At 45.4% G+C, this 20,721-nt stretch overlaps 1 protein-coding gene across 5 annotated transcripts; it reads left to right on the top strand.

Annotated features, from left to right (window-relative positions):
* Window positions 1-1,750: 1,750 nt before the first annotated feature.
* On the top strand, window positions 1,751-16,762 carry LOC100651915 (nidogen). 5 transcript variants are annotated; one of them, XM_012307890.3, is made up of 21 exons: window positions 1,751-2,092; window positions 8,257-8,535; window positions 8,666-8,871; window positions 8,948-9,039; window positions 9,148-9,294; window positions 9,688-9,921; window positions 10,220-10,745; window positions 10,952-11,118; window positions 11,268-11,399; window positions 11,472-11,570; window positions 11,943-12,116; window positions 12,578-12,715; window positions 13,096-13,221; window positions 13,342-13,464; window positions 13,730-14,073; window positions 14,589-14,925; window positions 15,034-15,262; window positions 15,422-15,597; window positions 15,707-15,815; window positions 16,062-16,180; window positions 16,349-16,762. In XM_012307890.3, the coding sequence occupies exons 1-21, from the start codon at window positions 1,766-1,768 to the stop codon at window positions 16,474-16,476; spliced, it is 4,212 nt and encodes a 1,403-aa protein (XP_012163280.1). In that variant the 5' UTR covers window positions 1,751-1,765; the 3' UTR covers window positions 16,477-16,762. The 5 variants fall into 5 exon arrangements, with proteins under 5 accessions (XP_012163280.1, XP_012163282.1, XP_012163281.1 ...); XM_012307892.3 differs by lacking the exon at window positions 12,578-12,715; XM_012307891.3 differs by lacking the exon at window positions 13,342-13,464.
* Window positions 16,763-20,721: the final 3,959 nt, after the last annotated feature.

The following is a 20,721-nucleotide window of genomic DNA, read 5'->3' as shown; positions in this document are numbered from 1 at the left end:
TCGGATCGCAGTTGTAATGTTTTTTTCTCGCCCGCGCCGACGAGTTTTTCCCCCTCGAATTCCAGGCAATTTGGTCAGCGACCAAAGAGGACGGAAGAGAGGCAAGGGGAAGCCAGATTCCACGGAAGAATTCCTCGGACAAATTATTGGGTCGCGTTGTGAGCCGCGGTGCCCGACGAAGTGCGCGGCGAACGTAGAATTTGCTTCGTTCGACCGCCACTGGCCAACTATCAAACGATCCTCGTGCGAGCTCTCAACGAGCGAGGAACAATGCTCAAGGAGGTTGCATCCACGATCCATGTACAACCATCTATGACGAAACGTATGAGATTGAATAGAACACGGTACAGGTAAGGATGTAATTAGAGGCGGAACCGAGTCGCGGAAGCGAACTAATGACGCGGAAGAGGAACAATGAACTTGGTGGATTTCAACCTGGCAGTCTGATATGCTTTAGCGTGTTCATCCTGGGAGGGGTCCCGTACTCCCCGTGCAAATTTGAAACGAAGGGTGTTTTAAAGGGGAATTTAAACGAAATGGGATCGAATTATTCGAATGGATGTTCTCTATGTTGTATGTTTTCGTCGGTCGTTATTTATAGGTTTGCGAAACTAATTATATTTACTACTTCTACATTTTCGATCTTGTGATTGTCGTTTCGTTTCGTTTCGCGGAAGAATGAGATTGAATCTTAAGAAGAAGTAGGAAATAAATTCTCGTTAAAAGAGACGTTAGATTAGAAGATTCAGATTGGACAGAAATCGCAGAATTTTTACGATCGTTCGATGTGCACGTGGATTAGAGCAACCTTGAAATACAATTGCAAAGCTCCCGATGTGAATGACGATTATTGCTATAATTAAATCATTAAAAACTCGTGCAAAGATCAAGCCGCATAATCCGGCAGACCTTGGCGATCGAAACTGCAATTGAATGAACCGCGAAATGAAACTCGTTTGCGTTGCGCGCAACAGATAATAGATAACACTTTACTGAATAAAAATAAGCTCGTATCTTTGCTACGGTATTTCCCTTCGAATGCATTATACAACCGTGATGCTATCGTAAATTATTTAAAGAGACGTAGAACACTAAATTAACGGGAGAATGAATGAATTCGAAGACATAGATATTATCGCAAGCCTGATAATTAAGTCGAGTCAATGATAATCAGTTGCAGTAAACAGGATAAGTATTATTTATGGATACTCTGAGTGCATGGCTTCGTGGAATTTTGAGCAGACATAATAACACGTAAGACAATGACGTTTAGACAGTAGTATAACGAACATGAATAATGTTAAACATATAGGCCTTTGGATTTATAGCGTAATTAGCCAGATTCATAGCATAATTAAACTAGAAATTAGATTTATAACATAACTGACATAATAGGTTGATCGTATCACGATCAATTTCGTCGTTTCCCATATCCTGATCTGTTATCGTTTACCTGTTGCATTTCTAGAAAATACAAAGTCAATCTGCGCTATTTCTATATTTATCGCAAGCAATCAGTTTCATTCGAAAGAGGCTACGAAAATCGGAAATATAAATATAATAAAAAATTTAAAAAAAATATAAAGACACCCACGATATCGCGCGAAACCGCGACGATACTCGCGTGTGCCCTCGCAGGAATAGAGGCGAGCGATTCGAGGCAGACTGTGTCGATGGAGGGGGTAGTAGCACGAAATTATCGGCGGCACCGGGAGAGAGCAGAGAGACGATGTTTCGTGCGTTCGAAAGAAGAGCGGCCGAGAGGATGAGCGGGCAAAGGCGATTAAGGGGCGGCAAGCGAGAACTCATCGCCGTCGTGGCGGTGTCGATCGACAGTAGCGTGAAGGCAGTCCGAGAGAGAATGACTCGTCGCGCGCGTCCTCTCAGCGTCTCGCGGCTGGCTGTGGTGCTGGCCCTGGTTGGGGCCCTACTCGCGCCTTTCGCCGCAGCCCTCAACAAAAACGACTTGTACCCTTACACGACACCTGGTTCCTCGATCCTACAGTCGGACGTAAACGGGTTGCTTCTATCCGCGGAGACAATTCTCAAAACACCCATCGCATTCTACGATAAGATCTTCAATTCCATATTCGTGAGTACAGCAGTTTATATTTATTTTTATTTATTGGTGATTTGTTTCTCTAGATTATCGATTTTAATTTATTTCGCCCTGATTTCTTTTCCTTGCGTTTCAACGGATTGATTGGAAAAAGTGAGATTAGCTGAGAGTTTTCATGATAAAATGTTCTATATTACGCGTTAAATTGGCAAAGCAGTCGGATTTATTTTAAAGCTGGACAGGAAGCCACACGATTCGACAGATAAATCGTTATTTTTATCCAGCAGCGTGGATCTCTGTGGTTTTCCATCGGGCGACGGTGGCCACTCGCATCCGGCCCCGTTTAATTTCGGTGCTCACAAAAATACACGGTAAAACTTCGATAGAGGGCCACGGGCTGGAGCCGCTCGAACGTCGAATAACCCTTGCAGCGCGCGAAATTGTGTAAACACGAAGCGCGCGTGCCACTGTTTACGCTTTGTGAGGAAAGGGAGAGCGCAACAGGAAAATCGTTTATTTAATGTTTTAAATTAGGATCGGCACTCGTGCGCGTTGCACGATGAAACGTCTCTTCTCCCTTGTTTAAATATAACAAGCCGTTCCCTCGGGAAACGCATCGTTTCGTTTTGCCTCGATTGATGTAACAAGGAGAGGAGAAAGAAAATTCGAAAAGCGTAGAGATCAAAAAAGGCGAGGCAGAAACAACCACATTTTCGACGATGGTGTAATTCGTTTCGTTGATATTAATTCGCGCGGAACGAGGGAAAGCCAGGAACATTCGGTCATCCCCTTAATTCGGCTCGTGGTCTAATCTGGCGTCATTTTCTGGCGTGACACGAATTCATTGTCCGCGATGACGGTCAAACGGCCGCAGCCGGCGCGCAATCGCTTAATTGCGCTTGGGTCGTCGCACGAGCTGCTTCTCATATTGTCTGTCTCGGTGCGCGTCACTTGTCACGCGGATCATGTTCCCCCGAACGTGGAACTCGTTCCTTCGACGATCGGCTGAACGAGAGCTTTGCGATAAGATTCACGGTTTCACGGAAACTTCTCGAACACCGAAGACAATTGTCAGATACGCGAGGATCGATTCGAGAATGAAACTCTTCCTCCGAGACAAGGGAAGAGAGAGAGATAAGACGTCCTTAAATTATCAACATTCAAATTTTTGACGCAATGCCATTAGATTAGTCGCGAACGCTATTGAGTCATGAAAAGCAAACACTGCGAGATTAGAGGAGGACTGTAGTTAGTTCTCCGGTGATCTCACTTTTCCACGAACCGATTCGCAAGCGTCGTACGGAGCGTGAATGGGCATTGATTGCACGGTACGCCTCCCCCACGCGTACGGATGCGACGTAGGTATTCGAATGAATCTTCGTTCTAATTGATCCAAGCGAGTCAAGGTGCGTGATCTCATGCATGTCGAGCGGCGTCATGTTTTCATCGCCGCGTAAAAAGCCGCACGTAGGAAAACACGCGATCGGCTCGAGGTAACTGCAACCCGTGACTCGTGACGCTGATAGAACCCATTTACGGCTGACCAGCTGCTACCTTCTTAATAAGATGTCCTTCGTTGATACGTTAAACGTTGCGTAATTATAATTACCTGGTAGAAAAATAGCTTGGAAATAACAATTTTATAGCTTACTTCGCCGTACCCCCTACTTTACTACATCGACCACGTGCACGATGACGATGAATCTCGTAGTATAGCGTTCCATTCATCGACACGCTCAATAACGCGATCGTCATGCCGTGCCGAATAGTGGGCACGTTATCAACGCGCCATTCGTGTTTCGGCACCGTGCATTTATCGAATGAACGCGGCCGAACGAACCTGCTAAATGTTTTCGACGACCGGAAGGGAGACGAATTATCGGCAAATAATCGCAGAATACTCGGTTAACGAGTTGAGAACGGAGTCTCGATCGCTGAGATACGCAAAGATACACGAGGATGTGCGAAGATACGCGACGAGCATACGCGTATTCGAGCATCCTCGTTCATCAAGATGTGGTCCCGATAGGTGGGATCAGGCGCGCTGTTAACTGCGACTTCCCCGATCCATTTCGCCCTGGCTCGAAAGCTAGGCTCGTTTTTCGCGCAGCCGCACGTAATTAAGCTCCGTCGAGCATCAGATAAATATTTAATTAGCCTTCTTCCCCATTACGCAAGGATGTAGAGGAGGCACGATAAACCGACGAGGCACGCAGGCAAAAGTAGCGCTGAAATTTCCGAACAACGATCGACGAATGTCGCTAATTAAATAGACAAATACGTAAGCGGGATTCGACGCGCGTTTGATTCATCGAGTGGAAAAGGGAGAAACGGCGCGAAGCGGCAATTAGCCGGCGCATATTGCGCGCCGTTCCGCGGAAATTGAACCGAGAGCGAAGAGAGATACCTGTTGGTTATCCGCGTGTTCGTCCGCGAACGATACGATCTCGCTAAACGAATGGTATCGGAAGCCGGCCGGTGGATTTGCATCCAGATGGACGTTAATGCGACCGACGATTTACGGCGTAAACGCAGCCAATTAGCCTTGACGCTTTCCCACATTAGTTAGCGGGCGATTTGTAGGAGGAGCGCACCGGGGACGTTGTGAAATTCCGCGAACGATTCTTCCAGATCTTCCCGACGACGTCATCGCGCGTCGCGAAGCCCAATTAGGCTTGTTTGAAAAGTTCCTGGTTAATTAAATTACCGCCAATAACGTAGTCGTGTGAAATTATTTTTAATGTAAGCAGTCTCTCGGCAAATGACAAATTCGAAAGGAAGCCGCGTGTCGCTTACTGTAAAACGTTACGCCGCCACTGTCACATATGTCCCATTGATTTAACGACTCTAAATCGAGCGATTACGAAAACAAAGTGCAGTCGATTAACGGGCAATCGTCGCGTTAGATGGCAATCAGGAACAAAGAATCAGGCGGTAAATGTCTGATAATTTATCGCACGCGACGAAAATGTCTGAATCTAAATGCAATTCCTTAGGAGAATCGAAGGGATTGAATAGATGTTTGGCATGCAAACCTGCGTTAGGTCCGACGAATTGATTGACACAGATACGAGCTGCGATATATCCGCGACGGTCTACTTAGAAGCTCTGCCTACACGACAATCATCTCTATTTCGTCGCTTATCGTCGACGATTCGCAGTCATCAGAATGATTGCAGCCGATTACACGATTGCGTTAGCGCGTGCGACTCGCCTTGTCCACCCCGTGTCTCGAAAACATGATCTATCCTCATAGAAAGAAAGAAAAGTGGATCGTTCGCTCTCGGAACGATCTTCGTCGAGAGTGTGATCGTTAGCTAACGTTGGAAACGCGTAGGTTCCAGGCGCAATTGCACGATCATCCCCAGACCGCGAATCTCTGCTCGTTATTCCTGTAAAGTGTCCCGTGAAACGATCGAATTTTGAAGTTTAAACTTGCACGAAGTTGGCATTTAACGGAGTCGCGGTTATTGTTTGCCCGGCTAATCGAAGCACTCGTGGACCGCGGTTTTCCAGTGATCGCGTCCCAGTGATCTCTTCTTTCGCGTTTAATTTTGTTGAAGTTTCGAGAGCTATCGAGATAACATCTCTCTACTCGTGAAAGTAGAGCTTTTCCCCGAGATAAATTCGAATAACAGCCCGCGCAAACTGATTATTCGAACGAGCGAAAAATTATCCCAGTAACAGACAATAAATCCAACCAACTGTCCGATCGTGTCGTCGTATATATTTAAAATTACGAGGAGGTGGAATTACAGTCGGTTCATTTGAATTATTCCATTCGATGCAAGTCCCCTCGGGTTTTTATTTAACGAGCGAGCAGCTGGCATAATCAGTGACATCAGGAAGAGAATCGGCGAATAAGATGGATTCGTCGTATTACTTCCAGGCAGCCTCTATCTATTTTCACCGTTTTCTCTCGCGTTCACGATTACCGGGGATTACGTGTGTGCGTGTGTGTCATCGGCTCAGCTGTGACCTACGACCCAAGCGATAGCCCCGACGGAGATAGCGTTAGTCGCGACTCTCCTCTCGAAACTCGCCACTGTCAAAACGTTCGAGTACGGATCGAGAGAAAGAGAGGCGAAAGAGAGAGAAGGACAGTCGGAGAAGACGCGATCGATGTCCACTCTCGAGCTAGTTGCCATGCCTCATCGATTATCGGTGATCCCGGTTTGCCGGTGCCCTCGTAATTATCACACGAAAAATCATCTAATCGGAAATGGCAAACTCGTGCCGATTGTCATCGATCGTGGCCGGGAATAAAAGGAGAGAAAAGCTGGATGGTCGATCGGGATAATTACGGGGACTTGGATGTGCACTCTTTTCATTTTCCACTCGTTTTTTCTTTTCCTTGAACGATTTTTTCAATTAGATTCCGATGGCGTGAAATTGGTCGCATCGATCGCGAAGAAAAGGCTCGATTGACCGAGACGCGGTTTCAAAGCAGAATTAGAACTGTTTCTTCGCGTTGAAGTCACTGGATGAAACTAAAGGGACATACGTTGAATCGGGATGAAATTGTGCAATTGAAGAAGTAAAACAGACTTTGAGAGATCACGAGAATTCTTTTAAAATCTGTAAAAATGCGGATAGTTACAAAATAAAACGAATAAAAAGACCAAATAATTGAATAAAACTGTATGCATATAATGCCACGCATTTAAAGAACAATGTGACAGCGAGTCGGCGCCTGATGAAGAGGATCATCGTCTGGTCAATTTAATTTGTGTCAATTCTTGCGACCAGATCGCTCGTTGAATAATACGCGCAGGCTTGGGTGTTAAATTCGACACGGTAGGAATATCCGCAGCACGTGAAAACAATACGAGCGTTGAACAATCAGAAGTTCGGGCCGAGGAATCGGGACGTGAGAGCGGTCGAAACCAGGCCGGAATTTCGTTGACGTGTTAAACTTCGTCAATTAGCCAGGGTCGTTAACTACGAAGCTTCACTTCCGTCTTTCCATTTGTTTGGTACTCGACCTGGAAGCGCATCGTTCATGCATATTATGACACTGTTTCATAATCGTATTGAGCTATGAAATTGTCCGCTTGGTAGGCATTTGATACAGCGGCACAGTCGAATATTCAAAGACACGATTTGGAAACTAAGAGATTCGACATTTGAACTTGAATCTCTATCGAATTTCGTCCACTATCCTCGCATTATTTCGCAGTTATGTTTACCAAGATCGAAGCATCGTTTTGAAAAATATTTCTCAAACGAAAGCCAAAGCTGTCAACAACTCTCAAGCGTTTAAATCTCTTCTTCCAGATTTGAATCTCGGTGACCCAAAAATACGCGACAAAGTAGGCCGCGCGTAGACAGAGGTCCAGCCGACGAAAACATTCGCGGGGAAGCAAAAATAGAGTTTCGGTGAAGTTTTAATTTGGTCCTCGTGAAACGTTGGAAATCGTTTCTCCGTGGCGCCGACGGCACAGCTGCTCCCGCCACGAATGTGGAGCAACGCGCGCGCCTTTCAGTTTAGCCAATTGACGGAACGACGTCTACTCTCGCAGACGCGTGGCATCAAGCTGAGCAGCTTCAAACTCGAGCCCTTACTAATGTCTCAGCTTCGTTAAACGACGCGTACACTGGGTGAATGACTTTTGGTGTACATACGAGACGTCTCGTTACATCATCCATGAATTCCCGACACATGCTCGTACTATTTACCTGTCTAATAACCACTACACGTGCGTCTAGGCAACTCTGCAGAACGTCGTCTTTCTCTACTCTTTAATTTTAATAACCGTTCGTTGAACCGATGCTGCGATAAGGAAGTTGTTAGATTTAAAATTTTAATTATAGAGAAGAGGGTGATTGAACTATTAAACGAGAAGGTAAAATGCGTTCAGAAGCTATCGAAAATTTCTTGAGTTCTCTTAGTCCTTATTTCATGGTTTCTCTCGGATTAAAGAGAATCTAGATATGCAGATTCCTACCTGGAGGCAGGATCGCGTCGTAGAAGGTGGAGAAATTTAGAAACCTCCCTGTAGGGGGTGTGCAGCAAAAGTTGGATAAAGACCGTTGGGGAAATTTTATCTCTGGATTGCATCGTACGGATAACGAAAGTTTGCCGACACAGCCTGTGAGATCTTCCGTTTCGATTCTCATTCGCGTAATGAGACTTTTAATTACGACGAGCTGAATACAGAAGTAAGGGCTAAAGAGATTACCTTACCTGGTTGCAGGTAAACGGAAATGGCGTCCTCTCTTTCGCAAGGGCCATGCAAAGGTTTTTCAATATCGCATTCCCGCTCGACGATCCGGTTATCGCGCCGCTCTATACACACGTTGACACTAGCGGTTCTGGAAGAGTGTATTATGGCGAAACAGACGCACCAACAGTGCTTGCCAGAGCCGGAGGAATGGTTCGTAGCGCTTTCGCGGACGCCGCAGACTTCGTACCGACTCACGTTTTCCTCGCCACATGGCTGGCCGTTGGATACTATAACGGAAAGAGCGACAAGGTGAGTGGAAGTGAGTCGACTTGCTAAGAATAAAGGCAAAGTTTCTCACGTGCAAGATACACCGCTAAATAAACGAGAAGAAACCGATCACTATCTTTCGTTTTTTCTGATTTAATTCGATTCCTCTTAGGTGAACACGTACCAGGTAGCTATCTCGTCGAACGGCACGCATTCTTACGTGGAACTATTGTATCCGGAGAATGGTGTACAATGGATTCAAGGTGAGTCGCACCCGAATGGTTTGCCTGACGCGAAGGCACAAGCAGGATTAATGAGCGAAGGAAGAATGTACACGTTGAAAGGTTCCGGGACGGATCAGATTCAGAATGTCGACAAGTGAGTCACTGGATACCTGTTTAAAGTACGATTTATCTTGTCTTTGACCGAGAAAGTAATCCTCGTTGTCCTTCAGATGGTCGAACGTGAACAGACCTGGACAGTGGCTGTTCCAAGTAGGACCGATCTCCGACGACAGCGACGTGAAAGTTCCCGACAATATCGAAGGTAAAATTTCTATCGACTATCAATCCTTAGCTTAGATCGCTGGAATTTTTCGTTCGATCGTTTTTCTTCAGACTGTACCATGTGTTTCCTTATTGCTTTATCGATCAGATAGCAGCGCATCGAATCAGGTACCAAATTGTAGAATAGGAGCAACGACTTGCCACAGCAGGGCGACGTGTGTTGACTACGAGGTAGGCTTCTGCTGCCACTGCAAGCAAGGATTCTTCGGCAATGGGAAATCCTGCCTGCCAAACGGTGAGAATCGTCGTTTCACGGTTCCACTTCGTCGTAAAGCCAGCAACCCCCTCAATTATACGCGAGTCACGTTCCTTTGATGTAGCTACGCTACATAAAAATTCGCTTTCAAGAGGTGCCCGTACTTTTAACCGACTCTTCCCTTTTCGACAGCGACAAGTGTCGCGAAACGAACGCCGACAACAGACGATTCCGGTCGCGTTCTCTCTGATCTATTCATAGACCACGGCAACTGACTACGCGGCTCTTTCGATGACCTCGTAAAACAGCGGATTCTCGGAACTAGGCCCTTTGAATAGCAAGATTCTGTAACCGACCACCGTGGTTTACGACCAGTACGAGCTAATTTCAGTCAATAGCTAAGAAAATTTAAAGGATTGTACAAATTTGTAGATATTCCACTGCGTGTAAATGGCCGCGTTTCCGGCACGATCAACGACGTGGAGTTCCCTGCGAGAGATCTTCAGTGTTACGTGCAACCGAAAGATGGAAGAACGTACACGGCTCTATCGAGAGTACCCGAGGAAATTGGCGCCAGTTTCCAATTGTTGGGTAATCTGGGCAGTGTGATCGGTTGGCTGTTCGCTAAACCGATCGGCGAGACGAAAAATGGATACGAGCTTACAGGTACTTCCCGACGATGTTTCAGTGTACTGCTGACAAGCTTCACGAACAAAATACCAGTCTAACTTCACAGAGTGAAAGGAGTATCGTCTCATCACACTGGTTGGTAGATTGTTTCTACAAATTGTATCGCCTGACAAATGACTTCTTGTCAGCAGAGCACTATACAATTATTCTACATCGCTTCTCCTAGCTTTATTCCGTTTTATTATTCCCTTTCCTTATTATTTCCTAACAAAACCAAAGATTCAAGACAAAACCATTGTTAACAATGGTTAACGTAGAGAAACGATCGATTCAGGGGGCATGTTCAATCATACGACGGTGCTGACGTATCCGTCAACGGGCGACAAACTAACGATACGAAGCAATTACCTCGGGTTGGACGTGTTCGGTCAGCTGAAAGTGGAGGCAATGATCGAAGGTACGTTGCCGCAGTTGGCCAGAGACACCAAGGTCGATTACGGTGACTACGAAGAACTTTATACGAGAGCGCAGGCCGGCGTGATCCGCGCGCAAAGCGAGAGAATTTGCAAACTGAACGAAGGTGGGGAAGAACGGGAACTCGCTTTTATCCAAGACGAAACTATCGTTTATAACGAGTGTCCGTATCTCAACGTCGAACCCGAGGACGACACGACCAGATTGAAGTTCTACAGAGGAGTGACTACCTACGAGGCAACCGAGGGAATTATACGTTTCGCGGTGAATACAAAAGTGGCGCCCCTCGAAGAAGAAGATCCCTGTATCCAGGGAAGAGAGACCTGCAGCGACCACAGCTTCTGCGTCGTCGACGGCGATAGCTTTAAGTGTGTCTGCAATCCTGGGTAAGAAGTTTCACTTTGATTTACGCGTGTATTCTCCGAAGATCGCGTATAAAATTTAGGAAAACGTCAAAGGGATATATTTTTCTCGCTCTTGTGGTAGTACGGTTAGATGTGTTGAAAAATCGAAAAGGATTTTATTTCGTTTGTAGATAAATCATCTCGGTGATACTCTTCCCATACGTGCAATTTTCTCTTTTTGTTATCAGCTATCAGTATTTGTACGAGGAAGACGGAAGCGCAGTTTGCGTGGATGTGAACGAATGTACCGCCGGAAATCACATGTGCTCTCCCGACGCGCAGTGCATTAATCAAGAAGGCAGCCACACGTGTCAGTGCAGGCCCGGATTCTCCGGTGACGGTCGAATCTGCGAAAGTGAGTTACCAACGAACGGATATTACCGTAGTCTGATAACACGCCTAGCTACTAGTTCAACTGAAAAATCGATATTTTCGAGGCACTCCACGGTGAGACTCTGTTTTACGAATTGTCAATAAGTAGCGTACCTTTTGTTGAAAATACAGGTCTTCCTTCTTGCGAGGAAACAAGATGCGAAAATTACGAGCAATGCGTGATGATCGAAGGTGCGCCTAACTGCATCTGTTTGCCTGGATTCGAGGATACCGAACAGGGTTGCTATCCTACGTCGCAACGTGGTAAGAACGCTCATTGTCTGATTTTGTACATGAGAAATAATTGGGTTGGTACCATACGACGAATTGTTGCAGCTTCCTGTGATGTCGAGGATAACTGTTCGTCCAATGGTATCTGCAATTTCGACGCCGAAAGGCAGAAGCACGTGTGCATCTGCTTACCAGGCTTCGTTGGTAAGGATTTACTACGTGATAACGCGAAGAAACATTCTGTAAATCGATTTAATCGTCTGATTGAAATTTGAAATATTTCGTGTAGTACAGAGGATATCGAATTAGTCCGAAATATTGTGGTACTTTGCAAAAGTAATTGAATCCACCTGCTAATACGAATTTCAATATCTTCAAACGCAACTACCAAGCAGCTAATTTCATTGCAGCTAGTCAGAAACTTGCAAGGCGATGTTAAAATTGAGTTACTACGGAATCACAATGGTTTCGGGCGATTCGTACGAAATCGTGCAATTTCCTCTTGTTCCACTATGCGATGATTTGCAAACGAATCTCGCGATAACCTTCCGTGTCAACGATCGCTATCGTTTCCAGGCGACGGCTACACGTGTTACCCGGAAGCAGAGCCAACCGCAGTGGACGAACCGCCGAAACCGCAGTGCGTGGAGGAGATGTGCTGGTGTCCAAGGGGCTGGGAATATCGGAATAACGAATGTATGCCGCAGGAAGGGTCTGGAAGATCTACTGACGTCTCTCCCGATCGGGACTGTAAGTACAACAAAGGGACGTTCGTACAAATGCATTCTTCGACCGCAGTGTCGCTCGAATTCGTTTGGTTTATTAATCTGGGCCTTGAGAATTTGAAATAGTGAAATTGCACGAGAAAGTATTTATATTACGAATTTGAGGATTTAAGTAAATCGTAATGAGAGTTTCAGTCTTATGACGAAGGGAATACACGGGTACTAAATACTAAATTTAATTATAAATTTAAAATAGATAGAAATTTTAATCTTTCGAGGAAGAAGATTATAGAAGTATTAAATTTAATTACAAATTTAATCCTCAAGCGGATTGACACGTATCGATGCATGACAACTAATCGCACGTAGAACACGATTCGATGCAGAGCCGTGATAGCACAAAATACGAAATGATTATAATTATCCCGTGTGATTTGCGATGATTACTAACCAGTAGCGACGAACGGTTTGCATCGTGCGTTTTAGTATCGGCACACCCAGTCCCGGAATGCTACGAAGACCACTGCGTATGTCCTTGGAGTCACAGTTACGACCATTCAGAGGAGATTTGCGTGCCTCGGCCCGGATTCAACCACGAAACGATGGGTCCATCTGGATTTCACTGTACGATGATACTCAGCTTGGCTTTCGCTAATTTTGCCTATTAACAAAATATTTCGCACGGGCTACACGCTTTTTGCGCACATCGATTAAATTGATTATCTAATCTATTTACGAACAGATTTACTGTCCTATTGACAATTTTGAAATACTAGTGTATAAAACGATACGGTTTAGCTCGACGATTAATATCACGCGAGCAATATGACGGTCAACCTGTTACAAAACATTTGGCACGTCTCCACGAAGGCGTAAGAGCTTTCAAACAAGATCGATGCGATCGACTCACAAAAACCCGTCACGAAACGCTCGGACGTGGATAGTCGAAGCAATTACGGATCATCGGGTAGAGCATTATCGTAATTGCACACGCTTGTGTCTAGTGTCGTGCAACGTGGTGAACAGGTGTCACCCCTACGCCCAATGTATCTACATGGCTACCACCGGGGACTACGAGTGTCGCTGCAATCCCGGTTACGAGGGCGATGGTATGGAGTGTGTAAAAACAGGTACGTTAACTTGCATCTTGTTCTTCCTTCGTTCCCACGAAATATCACCGTTCACATTCGAGGCAAACTACCATGGCGTTGTTATTTGTCGAGTGAATGAAAAGTGTTGTTCTGGCACAGAGGTGTCCTGTTTGGAGGTGGACATTTGCGACCCGAACGCGTCTTGCCAGCAGGAGGAGTCCTTAGCCAAGTGTGTGTGCAATCCAGGATTCGAAGGGGACGGAACTACGTGCAGTGCTATCGGTCATATCACCTTCCATATTTTTTTTTCTATTTTTTTCAATTCCTCTATCGTACATTTTTTACTCGTAAAATGTCTATCTTAAAATTACGAATTCTCTTGTACTTGCTTCTATTCAGTCTGTGTTCGCGAAAGCCGAGAAACGTCGCTTTGTCACTTGCACAGTTGCATGATCACACACGATAAAATCAATTGTAAAAACATTTCTGAAACGAATCACGATTGATCGTCAAAATTCGTTTGCTTGAACGATCGTTTCTAATGCAGATGAATGCAGCAGCACCACTGATTGTCTGGAGAACGAACGATGCTCGTACAACCCGGCAAACTCGCGGTACGAGTGCACGTGTAATCCAGGATTCAGTATGGTCGATGGTCGCTGCGTGGTATCCGACTGCTCGACGAATCCATCTCAGTGCCACGTAAACGCGCAGTGCGTATCCAGCGGCGAAGGTGGCTACAAGTGCGTCTGCATCGAGGGATACAACGGTGACGGAGTCCGTCAATGCGTCGAGAACCACATTGGCTGCAACGTGCTGAATAATTGCGGCAGGAACGCGGTCTGTGGCTACAATCAAACCTCCGCGAATTTCGCCTGCGTTTGCCAGCCGGTATGTTTATTGAATCCGCAAATTCGTCCTGAATTATGGGTTTCTAGGTGAAATTGGAGAGATGAGATATTGATGGAGTTGCTGGTAATTCGATAGAGCATTTGAAAGTGGTATAAGAACACTACCGAACAGTTAACTTTGGACTCGGTTCGAGCGCGAACAGTAGTAGTGGACTAAGTGTAGCCAGACATAGCACCGGTAATAGTCTCGTAAGATTTACAAAGTAGAGAAAGAATGTAACTGATCCGACAACTTTGAAAGTGCTCCAGAACGAAACCGTAGAAACGAACGGTCGGTAGTCAGACATGGTGCTGTTGACAACTTTATAGGATATTTCAAAACGCGTAAGAAAGTTATTGGCGAAATATAACGCGCGATTATATGAGTGGTGACAGTAGAAACAAAACGTAGATGGTCAGACACGACTATTCTTTATTCTCTAACGCAGTACATAAAGCTACAGCTAATTCATTCGTTACAAATGTCGTTGTCTAACGAATTGTGACTACTTGCAGGGCTATTATGGTGACGGTTTCACGTGTTTGCCCCAGTCATCTTGCAGACACGAACCAACGATCTGCTCGCCAGACGCTACGTGTGTGGCCGCCGGAGAAAATCAGTTTGCTTGCGTATGCAACGAAGGTTTCACCGGAGATGGGACCAACTGCGAGCAAAGACCAAAACACGAAGCAAACTTCCTGCTGGTGAATCAAGGAATGGCTACGTTGAGGATTCCGTTCGCTCCGACGCACGAAAATCTCGGTAGCCCGATTTACATAGCGTACACACAGATGGCTATCGCGATCGACATCGATTGCATGAACGGGAAAGCCTACTCGAGCGACATCACCGGTAAATGTCAATATTCTTGAAACTTTACGTCGCCGGGATTACGGAGGAAATTTCTGACGAAAATATCACCAGCGAAGAAGCTCTGTCTAGACGAGATTTATTTTCCAGGTAATCGAATAATCGAGTTAACGTACAACGGATCGATGGCTGAGACGTTCTTGCCGAAAGTTAGCAGCCCCGAGGGACTGGCGGTCGATTGGATCTCGAGAAATATTTTCTGGACCGACTCGGGCAAAACGACCGTCGAGGTAGCCAATCTCGATACGAAGAAGCGGAAGGTGCTCGTTTCAGACGGACTGGTCAATCCTAGAGGAATAGCTGTACACCCGTATCGCGGGTGAGTATTGTTTTTTCGAATTCGATCATCCATTCGCTAGCCAGTAAATTGAACGCAAAGCGTCTGTTGCCTGAAAATTAATTATAATTTAACGGTATTGAGTTAAGGAGAAAATGTAAAAGCTTGTAACGCGAAATGAGGAAATTTGATCGTTTGCAGGAAGATATTTTGGTCGGATTGGAACCGTGCGTCGCCGAAATTGGAGTGGGCCAACGAGGATGGAACCGGTCGTGCAATCTTCCTTCAAGGGGATTATGTGAAGTTACCGAATTCATTAAGTATCGATTGGGCGATGGATGAGCTGTGCTGGGCGGACGCCGGAACGTTTACGATAAGTAAGGACAGATCTTCCCATGAAATTTTCTCTGTTAACAGACACGCCACGATCGTCGTCTCGTAACTCGATAATTTTACTCCGTGCTTTTTTTTTATAATCGTTCACAGGCTGCATGGAAATCGACAGCAGGAATATTAACGTGATCGCCAACGAGCTCACCTATCCGTTCGGTCTCGCGATTTCCCAGCAGAATTATTATTGGACCGATTGGAAGACGTAAGTTGTCGATAAAACAGCACTTCGTTATCTCGTATTGTACTTGGCCTAAACAAAAAGATACTCGACATAAATTGAATATTCAAGCGATATCGTAGTTAAAACGCTTTCAGCGTTATCGAACAGCCAGTAAAATATCTTTCGAGATAGTAAAGCTTAAGCGTGAATGATAACGAGCTAGGAAAATCGAGTAGAGTACCATGCAAGTTCGGAGATATTTCAATCATCCATTATTTACCGTCGTAGTCACAAAATCGAAGTTGCCATGAAGAGCACCGGGGACAGGAAGCCGCCCATATCGGTACCACCAGGGGGAAGCGGTAAATTATACGGAATAGTCGTCGTTCCTGAGTCGTGCCCGAGAGGTAAATCAAGTTTTATGTCATCGTTCCTCTCCTGTTCTCCGTCAAACTGATCACCCTCTTAAAAATATATTAAACGGATCGAATACCATAATTCCGTATTATCGTTCGTACCCTAACGATAATTGGATTAATCGTCATCGTAAATTATCGTTTGTCTGTTCACGACAGTGACCAACGCCTGTCAGTTCGAAAACGGAAGGTGTAACAAGGATCAGTTATGTCTGCCGAATGGTCAAAGCGGTAGAACGTGTGCGTGTGCGGACGACGCGACAGGACCATGTACTGACACACAGTAATGTTTGTAATTGGTCGTGGGAGATTCAGAAGACATCACAAGGCTCGGTCAGCCGATCAAAACAAAAGAACGTTTGTTATTTGACCGCTGGGGTGGCGTCGGACCACTCCTTAGATTACGTGTAAATTATAATATTCTACTTTGTATGATTAGTTTTTATCGTCCACGTTTTCGAGTAACAAAATCTTTTGTATCTAAAATACGGAGTCCGCAGCGTGAAGCTGGCTGTACGGTGCTGCGACTCGGTGACACGTTATTTAATAAAAGTAAAATAATAAAATAAGGAATACACCCTGTCTACTATATTTTTATGCGATACCTTGTTACTATGGCGAGTATATATTTTATATACCTCTGTTATCCTTTTATATCGTAATCAGTGAAAAGTTGTACAAGTTCTTGCATGTAAAGTGTCTTCATCCATGCACGAAGTGGGAACTTCGTTCGAACTGACAGGCAACTACGTTAAAGCAAAAGAAGAAGAAGAGGCAGAAGAGATTAATTTCCTAAACGATTAAGAGTACCAAGGCGACGCTCTGTCGACGTACTAGTAACAGAGAAAAAAGTAAAATTGTTCCCGCTGGCTGAAGATACCGAAGCTTTGATTCGGCTTTTGAACGCCATTCTATACCGAACCGAAACCTCCGCGTAGTAATCCACTACGAAGGCAAGCCGGTGAACAGGAAGCCAATTACTGTGTTCATTACCGACGTAACAACCGGCCATTTCATTTTCCCGTCGCTATATAACGTTAATAAGCAACTACTTACAGGCCTAATAAGAATAACGCGGCTGGAAGTCGCGGCATAAAAACGAATCTCCGCTTACCTACGATCAATTACCTTTCTTCGTGAGGCTGAAGTCTAAAAGTAGAAGCACCACGAGAAAGAAGATAAAGTAGCAAAAGGAGAGGTTGATTGAAAAGTGGCATCGGCATCTGTATCGCAAAGAGGATTTATTGACGAATAATCCAGATAAGACAATTAAATTTTCCTTACCGCAATCTCTTTGAATGCGTTTAATTGGCTGGCCGCAAAATCGACAAAGAGTCGTTGCGGTCCAACGACGATGCAATGGGTGCTGAAGCGAAGAGGAGCGACGGCAAGCAAGAGAAAGCGACAAAGGGCATCAAACTTAGCTCACCACCACAACCGTAGAGACAAGAATCTCCTGGTAATGCGTCTCCAAGGAGTTTTCTCGTATTTCCACTGTTCAGCCGGGAAAGAAATGTATGACGGAAGAGTCCTCCGCCTTCTGTCTCACCGAGAAATTACACGGCTTTTTCATCGATCGACTCCAACTCTTCTGGTCGAGATAAAGCACGCGTATCTTGCCATTGTGAACATTTCCTGACATTGACGTCGACATTGTTTGTTGTAAAACAACACAAATATTTAACTGCGAGGTAAACAAGTTCGTGGAAGAAGTTATTTGTAACGTAAACACGTAACGCAAGCCAATATCGAGAAACGTGGTGGATATTGTTTTCTTATGAATATCGATGCGAGCTTACCTCCTACTTCCCATTGGGAATAGCAAAAGTCTGTTATTTACACAGGCGATTTCTCCGCCCAAACCTCCAGCATCGGTTGGTTTCAATTACCGAAACCGTGGTCAAAGGTTTCATTACGAATCAGTGACCGGCGACTGAGCGATCGTTTAATTTACCATAAAGCGAACTTGTATAACGTTTACGGTTGCATTTACAGAAGCATCGAACAGGACATCGTTCATAACACGTTGGCAATGCTCCCTTTTTGGTCGTTACCTCGGAAACTAAACGCGTTATCTCGAACGATTGCCTGAATATGAACGTTAAGAACTATTGGGTGGCAGGCAAACGGTAATATCCAAACCAAGCACGGATAATCCAGAGACGAGGATAAATTTACATACGAGAATTTTCTTCGCCGAGTTTTCAATATTTACGGAGAATATGCAAGAAAGCGATTGGATAACCAGTTAGAAAGTTAAGAAAACCTAGTCTGAGAGCTAACAGAAAGAGTTTTCCACGTGTCTGAAGGTTCGCAAACGTATCGCATACTTGCTTAGCCCGAACGCAGTTACCTTTCATCTGATACACCGTGATTCTTCGCAGAGGCTAGAGAAAATCTAGACAGAAGAAGACTAGCGAACAGATCAACGTTAATTCACATGGAGGTTAATGTTGGAGTGGTACGGTTGGAAGATCAAAGTGCGATTGCAACGAAGGTCTCGAGAAAATTGAAGGAGAAGTATCACGGCGGTCAGTAAAGGGTCGAACGATGCGTTTTTCCAGCGAGGAACAAGCGGCGAGCGCTCGCTCAGGCCCGCAATTTGCAATTTGCAAAAGAGGCAGCGCTTTTGTCGATCGGAGGCCGGTGAATGGCCGCGCGAATTGGAAAACGTCGGTTAGACGTCTGCTAGTGACGGGTGCTCGATCAGCCGGTTGCGCCGTGCCCTTTTGCCGCAGCCACCGACTTTCCTCTGCCTCGGCTGCTTTCGCTTCACACCACCGCGTTTCCCTCTCTTTCTTTTTAATTTCATCGCACCGAGTGAATTAGTGGCCTGTTCCCCACCGACCGGCCGGCTTCCTTCGTTCGCCGTCGAATAAATGGCTGACCGAGTTCCAGTGAAATCGAGAGTTACTGGATCAACTGTGTTCCCCTGTGTTTTTAAATCGCTGGATTATCGATAATGATGACTCGTAGAATTGGTCGCCTGAGTATAAACTGCGGCAGTTTAAACCTCATGGGTCTTTCTTTTCTCATTAGCTGCGAAAAGTAAGTACACCGGCGTTCGCTTCTGTATTATAGAGGAAATTCTGAGATAAAGTTGCGTCAAGTTTTAATACACAAATTTGTGTCTGATGTCGAGAAAATATAAAGCTGCACATCCTACGCTCTCCACTTTTATGAGACTCTCAACCTTGCAAAGCGATATCACAAATAATCAGCCGACTCAGGACAACTATTCGTTTGGCCATAACGTCGTCAGAATATGTCGACAAATTTTGTTGATCTTCGTAATACAGAGGTGCTCGTTTGATTATTTTCCGACATCAGAAACGCATTGGTCCGCGAATAAGTTTCCGCCCACCACGTCGTCGAAACGAACACCAGCAGTGGCTATACGGGTGTGCCTGTACGCGTTTAAACGAATATGATGAAACAGCAAGTTTGATTACTTCGTGAAACATTTTACCGCATCAAGCTTGCCTTTGATCGCACGATTGTGAGCGTACACCGGACACATGGGGCGCCACATAAGAAAGTCAGCAGCGTGGGTGTTTTTCGGTATGTCGAGTAGGAAACGTCCCAGAGGAGGCGTCGGCGTTGTCGGCAAATAGCCGTGCCGTCTCTCGTTAACATTTACATCCCTGATATCGCCGTTTCCGATGCACGAATATTTGCAAGATCTCGATTACGCTTTACACACGCTGTTTATTTAGCCAAGAGCAACTTCTGTCAGTCCCGTAGACATCGTATACACGACATCTTCGATCTACTAGGAATGAACATTTTCCTCGTTTTGTTCTGTCTTGCGTACGAGTTTTGGGTGTCTAAAATCTATTTATGTTATCGACATCGATCTCCGTGTAGCGAGGTAAAAATTCCGTGTTTTTTTAACTATCACTAGACTCCTATCTCGCAGAGTTTGTAAGAGTATTAGGTACTATCTACAGAGCCACAAGACAAATCCTTTTTTTCCAGTAACTTTCTATGGTGTCAGCAACAAAACGAGTACCGGTTCCAGCTGTTACTTCATATTGTTACCAAGGATCCTTTATACCCTGTAGCTCACGTAGCTTTCATTCCGCGATATCTCTCGGTGTTTTCCCCTAACATTACCAGTAGCTCTCCAAACATTAGAAAAGTGTTCACGGTCAGCAGCTGCGGAGGGACCGCGGTTGCTGGCCACAGCGGAAACGCAAACGAGATTACGCCGCTATCTGGCCGAGTGTCGGCGACAAAGGAAAATAAGAAGCGGTTCCTGGCGACGTGACGGCAACAATTATGCGACAATTAACGGGCAATGCAATTACCACGCACACTGGCTACAGTAAATTTCCACGGAACCTCTCGCTGAAACCCTACGCTACGCCATTCGAAACCACATGCGCTTACACACGTGCATATACGAAGGCATGAAGGTTCTTTGCAGTCATGGGACAAGGGAGGAAAAGAAAAGGACCGCGTTCAAGAGGCAAGCGGAGGATCGAGCCAGGAGGGTTCGACGGGTCGCGAACTGGATGCGTCGAGATAGT

This window comes from Bombus terrestris, chromosome 4 (genome assembly GCF_910591885.1).
Source record: "Bombus terrestris chromosome 4, iyBomTerr1.2, whole genome shotgun sequence".
NCBI classification, from domain to species: Eukaryota; Metazoa; Arthropoda; class Insecta; order Hymenoptera; family Apidae; genus Bombus; species Bombus terrestris.
This window is presented reverse-complemented; position numbering and strand designations above follow the sequence as displayed.